General features: G+C 41.5%; 1 protein-coding gene and 2 non-coding genes across 3 annotated transcripts; all 3 read right to left on the minus strand.

Annotated features, from left to right (window-relative positions):
* Window positions 1-8,575: 8,575 nt before the first annotated feature.
* rpl3 (ribosomal protein L3) lies at window positions 8,576-13,137 on the minus strand. The gene is made up of 9 exons (XM_051886334.1): window positions 12,970-13,137; window positions 11,807-11,999; window positions 11,360-11,528; window positions 10,870-11,005; window positions 10,292-10,478; window positions 9,907-10,067; window positions 9,669-9,770; window positions 9,359-9,574; window positions 8,576-8,697 (listed from the first exon to the last, which is right to left on the minus strand). The coding sequence occupies exons 1-9, from the start codon at window positions 12,970-12,972 to the stop codon at window positions 8,653-8,655; spliced, it is 1,212 nt and encodes a 403-aa protein (XP_051742294.1). The 5' UTR covers window positions 12,973-13,137; the 3' UTR covers window positions 8,576-8,652.
* On the minus strand, window positions 8,794-8,928 carry LOC127510330 (small nucleolar RNA SNORA54). Its single transcript, XR_007929569.1, has one exon. It is a non-coding gene; the product is annotated as a small nucleolar RNA SNORA54 (small nucleolar RNA).
* Window positions 10,130-10,225, minus strand: LOC127510331 (small nucleolar RNA U83B). Its single transcript, XR_007929570.1, has one exon. It is a non-coding gene; the product is annotated as a small nucleolar RNA U83B (small nucleolar RNA).
* Window positions 13,138-13,558: the final 421 nt, after the last annotated feature.

Raw genomic sequence — 13,558 nt, forward strand, 5'->3', positions numbered from 1 at the left:
CTCTCCTGTTGTGGTGATCAAACGTGCCTTGTGTGTCTCTCTGCAGTGCTGTGTGATCAGAGTGGAGAGTGAGCACAAGAGAGAGAGACTGTGTGTGTGGTTGGTTTCTCTGAGACCCGAGGAACATGCTGTCCCCTTCTGGCTGGGAATACTAAAGGCACAATCCCACAGCTGCTGCCTTTGTGTCTCCAGCCCCTGACCACACTTATATAAGCCCAGACCACAAAGCCAACTGTCCAGCAAGCCTAAAATTCAGCATGTCTCTATCATCCATTCAAACAGTCGGGATTGAGATGTGACACAGAGCTGTGTTATGTCTGTTTTTGGGGGTGTCTCGAGCCTGTGATGCTCATAAAGCAGCTGGGATCTGAGCTCAGCTGAGTTCACCCAGGTCAGGCAGAGTTTAGGAGACTAAAAGATTGAAATGATAATTTGGAAAAGCACAAAAAAGAGTGGTATACACACCGATCAGGCATAACATTATGAGCACTGACAGGTGAAGTGAATAACACTGATTATCTCTTCATCACAGCACCTGTTAGTGGGTGGGATATATTAGGCAGCAAGTGAACATTTTGTCCTCAAAGTTGATGTGTTAGAAGCAGGAAAAATGGGCAAGCGTAAGGATTTGATTGAGATCTGATTTGAGATTTGGGCCAAATTGTGATTGCTAAATGACTGGGTCAGAGCATCTCGTGGGGTGTTCCCGGTCTGCAGTGGTCAGTATCTATCAAAAGTGGTCCAAGGAGGGAACAGTGGTGAACCGGTGACAGGGTCATGGGCGGTCAAGGCTCATTGATGCACGTGTGGAGCGAAGGCTGGCCCGTGTGGTCCGATCCAACAGACGAGCTTAAATTGCTCAAGAAGTTGATGCTGGTTCTGACAGAAAGGTGTCAGAATACACAGTGCATCGCAGTTTGTTGCGTATGGGGCTGCATAGCCGCAGACCAGTCAGGGTACGCATGCTGACCCCTGTCCACTGCCGAAAGTGGCAACAGTGGGCATGTGAGCATCAGAACTGGACCATGGAGCAATGGAAGAAGGTGGTCTGATGAATCACGTTTTCTTTTACATCACGTGGATGGCTGGGTGCGTGTGTGTCACTTACCTGGGGAACACATGGCACCAGGATGCACTATGGGAAGAAGGCAAGCCGGTGGAGGCAGTGTGATGCTTTGGGCAATGTTCTGCTGGGAAACCTTGGGTCCTGCCATCCATATGGATGTTACTTTGACACGTACCACCTACCTAAGCATTGTTGCAGACCATGTACACCCTTTCATGGAAACTGTATTCCCTGGTGGCTGTGGCCTCTTTCAGCAAGATAATGCACCCTGCCACAAAGTAAAAATGGTTCAGGAATGGTTTGAGGAGCACAACGAGTTTGAGGTGTTGACTTGGCCTCCAAATTCCCCAGATCTCAATCCAATCCAGCATCTGTAGGATGTGCTGAACAAACAAGTCCGATCCACGGAGGCCCCACCTCAAAACTTACAAGACTTCTGCTAACATCTTGGTGTAGATACCACAGCACACCTTCAGGGGTCTAGTGGAGTCCATGCCTCAACGGGTCAGGGCTGTTTTGGCAGCAAAATGGGGACCAACACAATATTAGGAAGGTGGTCATAATGTTATGCCTGATCGGTGTATATGGTGTGTTTATATAACCATTCAAAAGTTTGGGGCCAGTACATTTTTTGTTTTTGAAACAGGTCTCTTATTTTCACCATGGCTGCATTTATTTGCTCAAAGATACGGTAAAAACAGTAATATTGTGAAATATTATTACAATTTAAAATAACTGTTTTCTATTTTAATATATTTTAAAATGTAATTTATTCCTGTGATGTAAAGGCTGAATTTTCAACATCATTACTCCAATCTTCAGTGTGTTTATATATATATATATATATGTGTGTGTGTGTGTGTGTGTGTGTGTGATATTATATTAATATATAACTATTATATAATAACAACAACAAGAAAAAATATGACAGGCAATGATGTTTTAAATAGTATGTTTTTCCACCTTTTCAATAAAAAAAAAAGGCCTCATCTGATTTGTTTTATCGAGAGCTTTTTTTAATTGGCATTTCATAGCTAGAATAATACTGCCCACACGTGTTAACGGAAATTCCCTACTTCCCACTTTTTAAGTCATGATTACGAGCTCAACGCATTGAATGCTGGGTTCACGCCAGGTCTCGAGGTGACAACATGTGACGTTCTATTCTGAGGTGTTAGGTGTGTTCGACTTGAAGTGGCGCTGTAAAATTCCCATTTGGTGATGAAGCTGATGAAGGATGTGAACGCTTTTTACAGTGTGAAATTTTGTAATTACGGTATAGGCTAATTACAACATCGTGTGAACTCACCTTTGAAGTTCTTTGTTGTCGGAAAGAACAGGAATAATGGAGGACACCGGGCTTATTCTTGTCTATTTATTGGGAAAATCTTATTAAAGCCAAAATGATATTTAGTGCCTATTCACTGACAAGCATATAAACATTCACCGACACCTCCCTGTTGAAAAAACCAGCATATGCTGGTTAGGTATGTTTTGAAGCATGGAAGCTGGTTTGAGCTGGTTTAGGGGCCGTTCACATTTCACATCTTTTGCAAGCTCAAATCCGTTATTTCAAATGTAAGCGTGCGGCAGGCGCGCTCATAATGGAAGCGACATGGTCGCGACGCACATGCGGTACGTTTTCCAGGCGCATCGAGATGAAAAATTCTCAACTTTTCAGAATGCCGCAAGCGCACCGCAGGTCATGTGACAAGAACCAACCGATCAGATTCGGCCTTTCTGTAACAAAACATCGAAAGCTCAGCCGAACAGCTGATCATAGCTGTACGCAGGGTGGTTTTTATATCTAAACTCCATAAATATATCTAGTAGTAAAGCTAATGCAAGGGCTAGAAATCAATTCATCCTTTGCTGAAACTTCCTCGTCGTTGTGTAGAGCGCAGTTCATGGTTGCACAGCAACAACAGACACCACGGGAGTGCAAGCGCTTTGGAAAGAAGGAGAAAGCGGCACGGCCACGCTTTCCACGCGCTTTTAGATGCGATATGTGAACGGCCCCTTATGCTGGTCCTTAGCTGGTTTGAGCTAGTTTATGCTGTTTATAGTTGCTTAGGACCTAGTCTCAGACGTCACGCCCACGGACCGTCTGATGCATATGGCACACTTATCTGGAAACACTTTAGCAGTATCGAAGTCGTTATTTGGTTGGTTGAATTCTACAGAATGTCCGGGAGACGTGTGTGTTGCGTTCTTTAATGGTCTGCCTGGAAACAAATGCCGTGATGCCAAACCCACTCGTAGAAGAATGCCGTCACGTTTACAGCTGTGACAACGAGCGCTTATCAGGATCAAATAAACGTTGGATTTTCAAAAGTATGTGAAGTTCGCGGCTCCATTGTTGCAGTAAAAACATTCTTGAATGAATAATTTATAGATGCACGCCGGTCTGTTATTGTAGGGACATCGATTTTCATTTTCACGACCGTAAACATGACGTGGAACAAAACGAACTCTGATTGGTTGCTTTACATGTCAGTCAAACGTCCTCTTGGGAGGTCCTTAGCCAATGAAAGCTGCGATAGAGTCCAGACCTTCTGCTGTCAGTCTGAAGGTATGGCTAAGCAAGACTACTTAGGACCAGCTTAGGAACAGCACTTGACCAGATTAAACCAGCTCAAACCAGCTTCCATGCTTCAAAACATACCTAACCAGCATATGCTGTTTTTTTCAACAGGGCTCGCTATCTAGGCTCGCTAACCGTTCACCCCTCCTCCATGTTTAAAGTTTTTGGCCCGGTACAACTCGGGAACTTGGGTTTCAAATTTATCCCAGAGTTTCCAGTGGTAAATACAACTTGAGAGGGCGTTCATGTCCACTTTTTAACTAGGAAAATCGTAATTCCGATAGCACGTGAAGGCAGCCTAATTGCGCCCACAGGTAGAGATGCAAACCTTAAAGCAACTCTGCGAACGAAAACTGAACTGGCTGTATGCAGTAATGAGGGACTGCTCAGGTGATAAAAGATACTTTGAGAATGTAAGGAATGTAAATTATGACCAACAAATTAATCTCTCTCACTCACATAAATGGAACAGATGAACAGCCTGTGGCTAATTAGTAGCTGTATCACCCAATGCTCAGCGCGATGATCAACCTTTTCCTTGTGTCTCTCTTCATATGAACACGGTGGGATGTACTGCAGTTGTGCAAGTGGTGCGACCCACGCCCTCTAGCGGTTATGTGAGAAAGCGCGTGCTGGGCCTGTCTTTTTTGCTCAGGAGTCTGGTGATGCTGTTGCTGGCTTTAAGAATGCTGTGTCCATAGGAACCAGCTCAGAATACTGATTCCACAGTGCAGCACTTGTGCATCAGGGCTGCAGTTAGGCAGGATCTAGCCAAGGACTGTCCACTGTCTTTACCCCCATCTCTCCCGAAAATAAAACAAATGTGTATTAAATTTGGCGATCGATATATATGGCAACATATGACAAAGAAAGAAAGAAAGAAAGAAAGAAAGAAAAAGAAAAAAGCAATGGATGAAGATATGCTCACTCATACTGTGACAAAAAATAGTAAACAGCAAATAAGAGCCAGATAATAAACAATTAAATAGTATATAACCTAAAAAACAAAAACAATGTTTTGACAGAAATAGAATATGACCCTCCTTAACTAGCTATGCTTTTATTATATTCCAAGGAGCATCATTCAGCATACACTATATAAACAATGATATCATTAAGTATTTTAAACAGCACGCTTATAGAACATAAACAATAATGAAGGGTAGTTATGACATGAGAGGGGAAGAGGAGGAGGGGTGGAGAGCAGAAGATAGGGCAGTGTGGGGAATAGCTGTTTGCCCTGCCAGAGCTCCTTACATAAGAGCACAATGCAGAGAGGAGACCAACACAGACTCGCCCCTCGGCCACAATGACATACCGCTCCAGCCCTTTCGTCCCTGCACTTCTCTCTTTTACTGCACACTCCATTATTATACCTCCCAATGAGGTCTATATAATAACAGAGACATCTGGTCCTACCTCAAAATAGGGTCTCCATCAGTTATCAGTTAATAGTTTTATACTAAGTAACAACATTAATTTAAAATAAGTATAACATTTCTTACTATATATTTATAATAAAACTATACTATACTATATAGTTACAATAAAATAAACTGGAAATAATACATTCTTTCACTTGATTGACTGCTAATAAATAATAATAATAACAATAAACAAATAATTGAACATCATTACATCATTCTATTAATAACTGAAACATATCTGGACATTTAATGCGGGTAATTGTATTAAAGATTGTTGTAAATATGTAGTAAGTATTGTGTAGTGTATTAGCTAAGCTGTCAGGCAAATTGTGTATCTTTATGCTAGTACTAAAACAAACATTAATCGTCATTATAACGTAGATAAAACTACAAATGTAATGTGATTTTGTAGGAACTGAAATCAGGCACTATAAGAGTACCCATTAAAAGTTCTTTAAGCCAATGGGATCGCTTGAGGTTCTAATGGAAGCCGATTTTGAGGGAGGATCTGATTTATTGTGACAATATCTCAATTTGAACAATCCTTCGAAGGCATTTTGAGCTGCAATTTTGAGATTTTGAAGCCCAAAAAAATTAATCCATCCATTATAAAAAAAAATAATCCATACAGCTCCAGGGGGTTAGTTACGGAGCCTGGCACATAAAAATAGCAGGCTAAATCATGCACACGCTTGACTAAGAATTACTTATTCGTTTCCTCGATTTACTAAATCGTGCACACAACGTACTTTTTTTTCCTGCATGCCATGTGTGGGGCTCTGTAGTTAATAAAGGCCTTCTGAAGTGATGCGTTTTTGTAAGAAAAATATCCATATATAAAACTTTATCAATTCAAATAACTAGCTTCCGGCAAATGACAGTATGCATACTGCGCAAGTCGACTTACCAAATAAGTAACCCACTGATGCGATGTGTGACACAGGATGTAGGAGTTTCGTAAGCTTAAAAGTGTCTCGCGGTTCAAACAAATAGGGCTGTGCAACAAACTCAAGCTCCTCTTCTCTATATCGAAATCCTCTGACATTTCTCTTTAAAATTCTCATTTTAGACTTCTAATTCGTGACTGGTGTTTTGTTTTGCTCTATCCTCTGTGTTTCCGTGTTCATCATTACGTCATGTGTCAGGTCAGAGGTTACTATTCCACCGCAATTCAGTACGTACGGCCATCTGCCGGAAGTTAGCTATATAGTTAAAAAAAGTTTTAAATATGGATATTTTCCTTACAAAAACCCATCGCCTTGATTCAGAAGGCCTTAATTAGCCCCCTGGAGTCGTATGGATTACTTTTATGATGGATGGGTGCATATTTTTTTTGGCTTCAAAATGTGGTCCCCCCCTTTACAACCATTATCAAGCTTGGAGGAGCAAGGATATTTTTAAATATATCTCTGATTGTGTTCGTCTGAATGAAGATAGTCATATACACCTAGGATGGCTTGAGGGTGAGTAAATCATGGGATAATTTTCATTTTTGGGTGAAATAACCCTTTAACAGTATTTTTTTGCCGTGGCCGCAAGGGCAGAAACTTACTAGACCATCTCATTCTAGTGTTCATTGCTGAGAAGGTGTCTAGCCTAGAAGCCTCAAGAGGATGCAACCTAGAATGCAGTCTTCTGTTTGAGAAGCACCCTTTGAGCCAATCACCGCTGCAAATGTCATTTGATCAGGCTAGCATGGTAACTAGCCAAACCTTGACCACTTGGTATTTCCCAGTGAAATCCAGCCCGTTTCAAGGGTTCATGATTCTTATAATCAAAACCATCTTTCGCCACTATCTCTCTCTGATGCTTTTGTTTAAAAGAGCCTGTTGAAGTATTAGTATGCCTTTCCCTTTGAAAAAGCACAAAAAAGACAAGCCGTGACACAAAAAAAAAAATGACAACACTCCAAGGTCTAAGCTCATCAAAAAATGAAGGAGCCATCCTTGATAAATCCTTATGAATATTGCTGAAAGGGTTGTGGGTGAGGGGCGAAGCAATTCTTGCCAATAGTGCAGAAAATCTACCATGTGAGGAGGAAGAAAGGCCTAAATAGTGTGTGAAGAGCTTCCAGGGTTCTTATTACGCTGTGAAATGATGGGGGAAGCAGTTTTTCAACGAGTCAGTGAGGACAAAGAGTGTTAATTAGGTGAGCTCCCTTTGGACTGTCGTAAACAAAAGCCTCAATCCAAACTTGACACCGCCAACACTCAGAGGGATGCTCGGTTTTCAAGGACAAAACCTACAGGCCTTGCGAAACTAAACTATTGTTGCTTGAGATTGCTATAGCAAAATTTACAAACATGGAAAACAGACAGGGGTGCAATGAAAGTCCTTGGCAGCTCTTGTCCAACTGTGATGTAATGGTGGGATTGGGTGGGAGGCCAGAGGGAGTGGAGAGAGCCAGCTGTTTCTTTGGTGTGGGCATCTGGGCATGAGTGCTGTGGGGTGTTGCGGTTAGACAGATGAATGTGACAAAGGAAGGTAGAATTCCTAACACTGCCTTATCAGTACCATAATCTATTACAATGAAGCTGCTGTCAGTCTGTGAGCTAATTAGCTCTTCGTTAAAGTCATTTTGAAGATTATACCTGCTTTGAGACATACCCTTGTCAAATATGGAGAATTATGAAACAAAAGTAACACATAGAAGTGTTTTGACAAAGGTACAAGCCGAGATTTAGTGTGGACTTTTCCAGCCTCGTTCTGAATAATCTTTTGCCCTCCAGGAGCCATGTGAACGTACAATACTAATTAAGGTATATACAGCATTCATTATCGACCAAGCACCTGAAGGCCAGGATTTGCGCTGAGTCAGGGACATCTACAAGGCTGCCATTGATCCACTTCCTGCTCTGCAGCATTGCTTTCCTGGAGTAACCTTTCACAAAGGTCATTCACAGAAAACAAAGTTAGAGCACATCTCATGGCAAAAGCCATTTGGGTTGAGCCCATAGATCTAAAATTGCAACTTCACATTTTAGGATTTGGTTTCAGTTTTAATGGACACAGCATTTCAATTCTGAGTGCGAGCACTCGAAAAAGACATTAACTTGAAGTTGGCATGAAACCAAACTTGTGCTAGTCTTTTTTCCCTTTATTGTGAGTCAAACAGCTTATCAAACTAGAAAAATGTTGGGCAGGACTTGATTTTGTCAATTGGAAAATTGATTGGATTATGGTTTGCTACTACTAAGATCTCATGACAGATTTTTTTTATTAATATAAACAGTCACAAATTCAAAGAGAGAATTAGCCCGGTTAGAACAATCAGCTCAAAGTGTATAAAATCATTATATATATATATATATATATTAAACAGTGCCTATAAATAAACCATTTGAAAATGAAACTAGATCTAAAGAACCACCGAATACGGTTGTGGACAGAGGGGCCTTGGAGTCAAAAAGGTTTAGAACCACTGCAATAAACAGTGAACAATTGAGAATGCAGTTAACCTCTTCTGAAATGTTAAGAAACTACAAATGAAGTCAAAGACATTGTTTTGTTGATTTTTATTAAACAACTCTGCAGTACTGCATGACAACACCAGACAGAGCAGGGGCAGAGCACATTTACGACACCTCCTCCTTGGCAAGACGGTCTTTCTTGAGGGGTCCCTGTTGACAAAGGAAAAAAAAAAAAAAAAAAAAAGATATTAGATACCAGCCAAATCAAATTTGAGAAATGACTGCATGTTTTAAGTATAATAGGAGTCATGTCATCAGAGAGTGAACAGGGAGAAAGCACAAATGAGACACCACTCCCCTGCCTCACCGAGTGTTAATTTTGCACTGGAATGGAACCCAAATCTCAGACTGATGGGCTGAAACAGGTTACGAACAGTGCACTGTACAGAAGATCATGGGAACTGCATTTTACCACCACTCCAGATTAAACTTTCTACATGCTAGATATGTAGAGTGAGAAATGAGGCCACTGAGTCGGAGCAGATTTGTTGCGAATTCTCAGCTAAGGTTGTCACTTCAGTACAGTTGTGGGCAACAAAGTACGCACAACGTCATTCAAGAGGCCCACAACCCCTACGTGATTGGTCTAAACACTACCAATTAAAGCTTCTTTAAAAGGAGACAGTCCAGCATGGTGCGCATCAACCACAGAGTGGCGTGTCTCACCATGCGCTGACATCCTGGTGACTTAGGCCTGGCCTAATTCTGTCTGACATTTTTGGACTGCAGTCTAACTGGGAGGGTGCTATGGTCACAGCAGGATTAAGGTGCTGAGAGAAACCATTGAGTCCTAAAATCATCATGCACTCACCATGAAGCTCTTCTTTTCCTCGATGGTCTGGAAACGTCCATGACCAAACTTGGAGGTGGTGTCGATGAATTTGAGCTCGATCTTCTCCTGAGCACGGCGGCTGGTCTGGACCAGGAGAGATTTACGCAAGGTCAAAACCCTCTTCTTGGTTCCAACCACACAGCCTTTCACCATGAGGAAGTCATTAGTCACCTCACCATAGTGCACAAAGCCACCCTGAGGGGGAAAACAAAAAACAAGTCAGTTTAAAAAGTGACTACATAGTCTGAAGTAACCAAAAATTACATAAGACAGACATCTGCACACTCACCAGGGGGTTGATGCTCTTGTTAGACAGATCATAATCAGTAGAGGCGTTGCTCTTAACTACTTTTCCATCCTTTGTGTGATAGCCCACACCAATCTTGTAGACCTAAAACACAACATCATGAGAAATAAGACTTGAGATTTATAAAAAAAAAAAAAAAAAAAAAAAAAAAAAAAAAAAAAACCCAAACACCACACAATTGATCCCAAAGGAACACTTGGGTCAATTTCTGAGGCCTTACCTTCTTGTTGATCTCAGTGCGGTGGTGGTAGCCCTTCTGACCAGCACGAGCCACAGAGAAAGCCACACGGGCAGGATGCCAGGCTCCAATACAGGCTACCTTACGCAGACCACGATGGGTCTTGCGGGGCAGCTTCTTTGTATGCCAACGGCTTGTCACACCTACAGAAACACTTTGATCAGAAAAGGCCTCTTTGGAGCGCATTTGCTTAGAATATGGCAAGTGTGCTGTCAGAAGGAAGGCAGCATGGGAAATTTCCTCATGCGTTTCGGGCGCCATGCCTGACGCGTTTAATCCATGTTTTTCATCATTGTGCACAATGCTTGTCAAGTCAAAATTAGAGTCATGAACGAAAAGATGTTAAACAAAAAGCCATCCAACCTACCCTTGACTCCGTGACCCTTGGTGACGCCGATAACGTCAATCATCTCATCCTGAGCGAAGACATTAGAGATGGGAACTGCCTGCTCAAGCTTCTCTCTGGCCCAGTCAACTTTATCAGCAATAGAGCCTCCATTTAGTTGAATCTCCATCAAGTGAGCCTTCTTCTGTCTGAGGGGCAGCAGACGCATCTAAAGACAAAAAACAAACGTTTAGTAAAGCACCATGACAACACATTAGAGCACATTCAATTACACAGTTAAATCATAGATTTTCATCCATGTTTTACATTTATACAGTTCTGTATTAAGCAGCAGCTTGAAAATTATATTTAATAAGGCCAATTAAATATGAATTCATAATTACAGTTTGTGATATTTGTATTGAAGTGACAATAAATCAAGTCAACAGGGAAGCTGGCGGTGGGTTATTCATTGTTGAGGTCTAAAACATGTGGAAAGTATTTTTCTTCCCCAGTGAATAGTACAAAACAAATATTGATAAATATCGATACGGAAAGTGGATTGATTTCCAATTACACTTTACGAAGCAGACACCATGGGACTAATGGTCTAAACTCACCTGTGTGTGGGCAATGATGCGAATGATCTGGCAGTACTTCTTCATGGAGGCAAAGTCTTTCTCCAGCTGTTTCTTGCCGTCCTCATCTTGCCATCTCTTGCAGTACTTGGTAAAGGCCTTCTTCTTGGACTTGTACCTGATAGTGGTAGATAAGGGTGGGGGAGAAGCACAAAGAAAGGTTGGCACAGCCCCTTCATAGCCCAGCGGGCCAGTGGAAGGAGACTGGGCGTAGCTGCTTTGCCCATCCTCATGGTAAAGGGGAGGCAACAACAGCAGTAGGTTGTTTCGGCTCATGGCACAGTTTCTAAGGAGCCCTTTCCACCGGCCAGAGGAGCCCGGAGCTCATCAGGGCACAAGGCACCTGAGCGGAGCTGCACCACACCGACACATTAGATTGGCTCAGAAAAACATGACTGTTTAATCTGGCCAACAACTATCAGCTCCAGACTAAACAAGCAAGCAATTATACAGTTTCAAAACCAAGCCTTACCAGTTCTTATAGAAGCGACGCTTGCACTCGTCACTGATGTGCTCTGCAAAGATGGTCTTGAAAGAGCGCAGGCCACGCGGGGTCATGACGTATCCAACAACACCCACTACAACCATGGGAGGAGTCTCCACAATGGTCACTGCCTCAACCACCTCCTTTTTGTTGACCTCTGATAAGCACAAGAAACACAAGCCAGTTAGTTAAAAGCAAACTAGTTCATTGACAGCAAATAATAAGACTTGACAGGTTTTAAACACCACACTACATCTTCTCAGAATGCAGGTTTAAGATTTGGATTATGTAGCTGCTCAGAACTCGACATTCAGCAGGGGTTTAAGGCCCAAATATGTCCGCCCGTCGAGAATTTCATCACTGGCAGGCACACTACAAGCAAAGTAGACTACTTTCTACACACAACAAATTCTGAACACGTAAACTTTAACTCACTTGAGCCAGGTCTGTCAACCTCACGGACGATGTGGGTCATACCAGCCTTATAGCCAAGGAAAGCAGTGAGGTGAACAGGCTTGCTGGGATCATCTTTAGGGAAACTCTTCACCTTACCACGATGGCGTTTGCACCTCTTGCGTGGCAGGAAGCCCAGAGAGCCATGGCGTGGGGCCGAAAATTTACGGTGAGACTACATTAAAAAAAAAAAAAAAAAAATTTTCAACATGCATTCTGAATGATATAACCCTGTTGAAACTTTTATCTGTAAAAGTTCATAACTTTACAACTTGTTTATGCTGGATACAAACTTAATTACCAAAAAAACTAGCCTTCTGGCCAATTTGGGTACATCTACATTAATGTTGATTAATGTACACTTTTTTTTTTTTTTTTTTTAATTCTTTAAAACACTCCTAATAGAACATACGTCTTAAGGGGCAGTTCAAACAAAAGTTTCTCCCCATTCCACTGCGCTAGTTTTCCAGTTTTACAATGCTAACACGTGCTAGACAACGTTTCGCTCGTGTCTCTTGCAGCATCTTGTGCACGATGCAGAGCTCAAAATAAAATGAAATCAACTTTAAAAAACGTGTCTGAACACCTTGCATGCTAAGAGTGTTACATATTTAATTTAAAAAAAATAAAATAATTCGTCAAGTGTTTCCTTTAAGTAAAAATAAATCGTTTTAGTAATAAACGCAAATTTGCGATGGGAACATATCAAGCCTGCCATAAAAGACAGCGTAAGAAAATACTGACTGCCCCTTTAACTTGTGGCTGTAAAATTTACTTAGGCACTTCAAGTTACAGGCCCTACAAAGAATCGCAGAACGATACAAAGCATAACGAGAATAGCGAAACAATAGCGGAAAGGACAATATGACAAGCAGAAAGTGAGCTATTATAAACCTAGCAGCTTCGTGTTTCCTAAAACGTATTTAAATCGTTTATACATGTTAGAGCTCAACGCAAAGAACGCTGCCATTTTCCCCTACGGTCAATCACACACCATGTGCAAAACTTAGGCGCAGAGATTGAAATCTATAAACAAAACATTCCTCTACCTTCTCTGTATAATATATTGAATAGGATGCGTCTGAAATCAGAAGGATGGCTTTGATTTAGGTTGGATTGTAAAAAACAACGTGTCGATCACTCACCATTTTGTCCCCGGTCCGATTGAAAGAGAGCGAGTGAGAGGCGGCGCTTCCTTATAAGCAAGATGGGCGTTCGACGCGTGTGCGTCACGGCATACGCGTCTCGTACGTTACGATCATCCAGTGGCGTCGCCCTCTATTTTCACATTTATTCATTCTGTTCCAAGATTAATGTCAAACACATGTAAGAAAGTCTTTAATATGCAACAGATCTTAAATGTTACTTTTCTTTGCACAATAGACCCTTGTCACATTTCCGGGATTCTCAGAAGCGGAAGTCGTCATAGTTTGGTAAAATCATATGGCGGTGAATGAGAGAATATATTAAATATATTTTTTGTGTTCTCATGTTCTCAAATAGCAAAAGAAAAACTCAACAACAGTGTTTCACAACTTTCAGGAAGATGAAAAAAAAAAAAAGATTGATAAAGGCAGTCAGAAGAGACAAAGTCACTCCTATAGAAACACCCTCACAGCAGCGTTAACTCGTTTTTTGTAATTTGATGAAAAGGTAATACAATACTGAGTATAGTGTTATAAATGTACATACATTTAAAAAAAAAATTAATTTTTTTTTTCAAGATTTACGATG

The sequence above is a fragment of the Ctenopharyngodon idella genome, chromosome 3, assembly GCF_019924925.1.
Source record: "Ctenopharyngodon idella isolate HZGC_01 chromosome 3, HZGC01, whole genome shotgun sequence".
NCBI classification, from domain to species: domain Eukaryota; kingdom Metazoa; phylum Chordata; class Actinopteri; order Cypriniformes; family Xenocyprididae; genus Ctenopharyngodon; species Ctenopharyngodon idella.

What these genes read in the sequence shown, in the direction of transcription:
- rpl3 (XM_051886334.1), bottom strand. An exon ending in GCATCATTGCCCACACACAG is followed by an intron (nt 10,479 to 10,869) that starts GTGAGTTTAGAC and finishes TTTTGTCTTTAG; the next exon opens with ATGCGTCTGCTGCCCCTCAG. An exon ending in ACAAGAGCATCAACCCCCTG is followed by an intron (nt 9,575 to 9,668) that starts GTGAGTGTGCAG and finishes TTTCCCCCTCAG; the next exon opens with GGTGGCTTTGTGCACTATGG.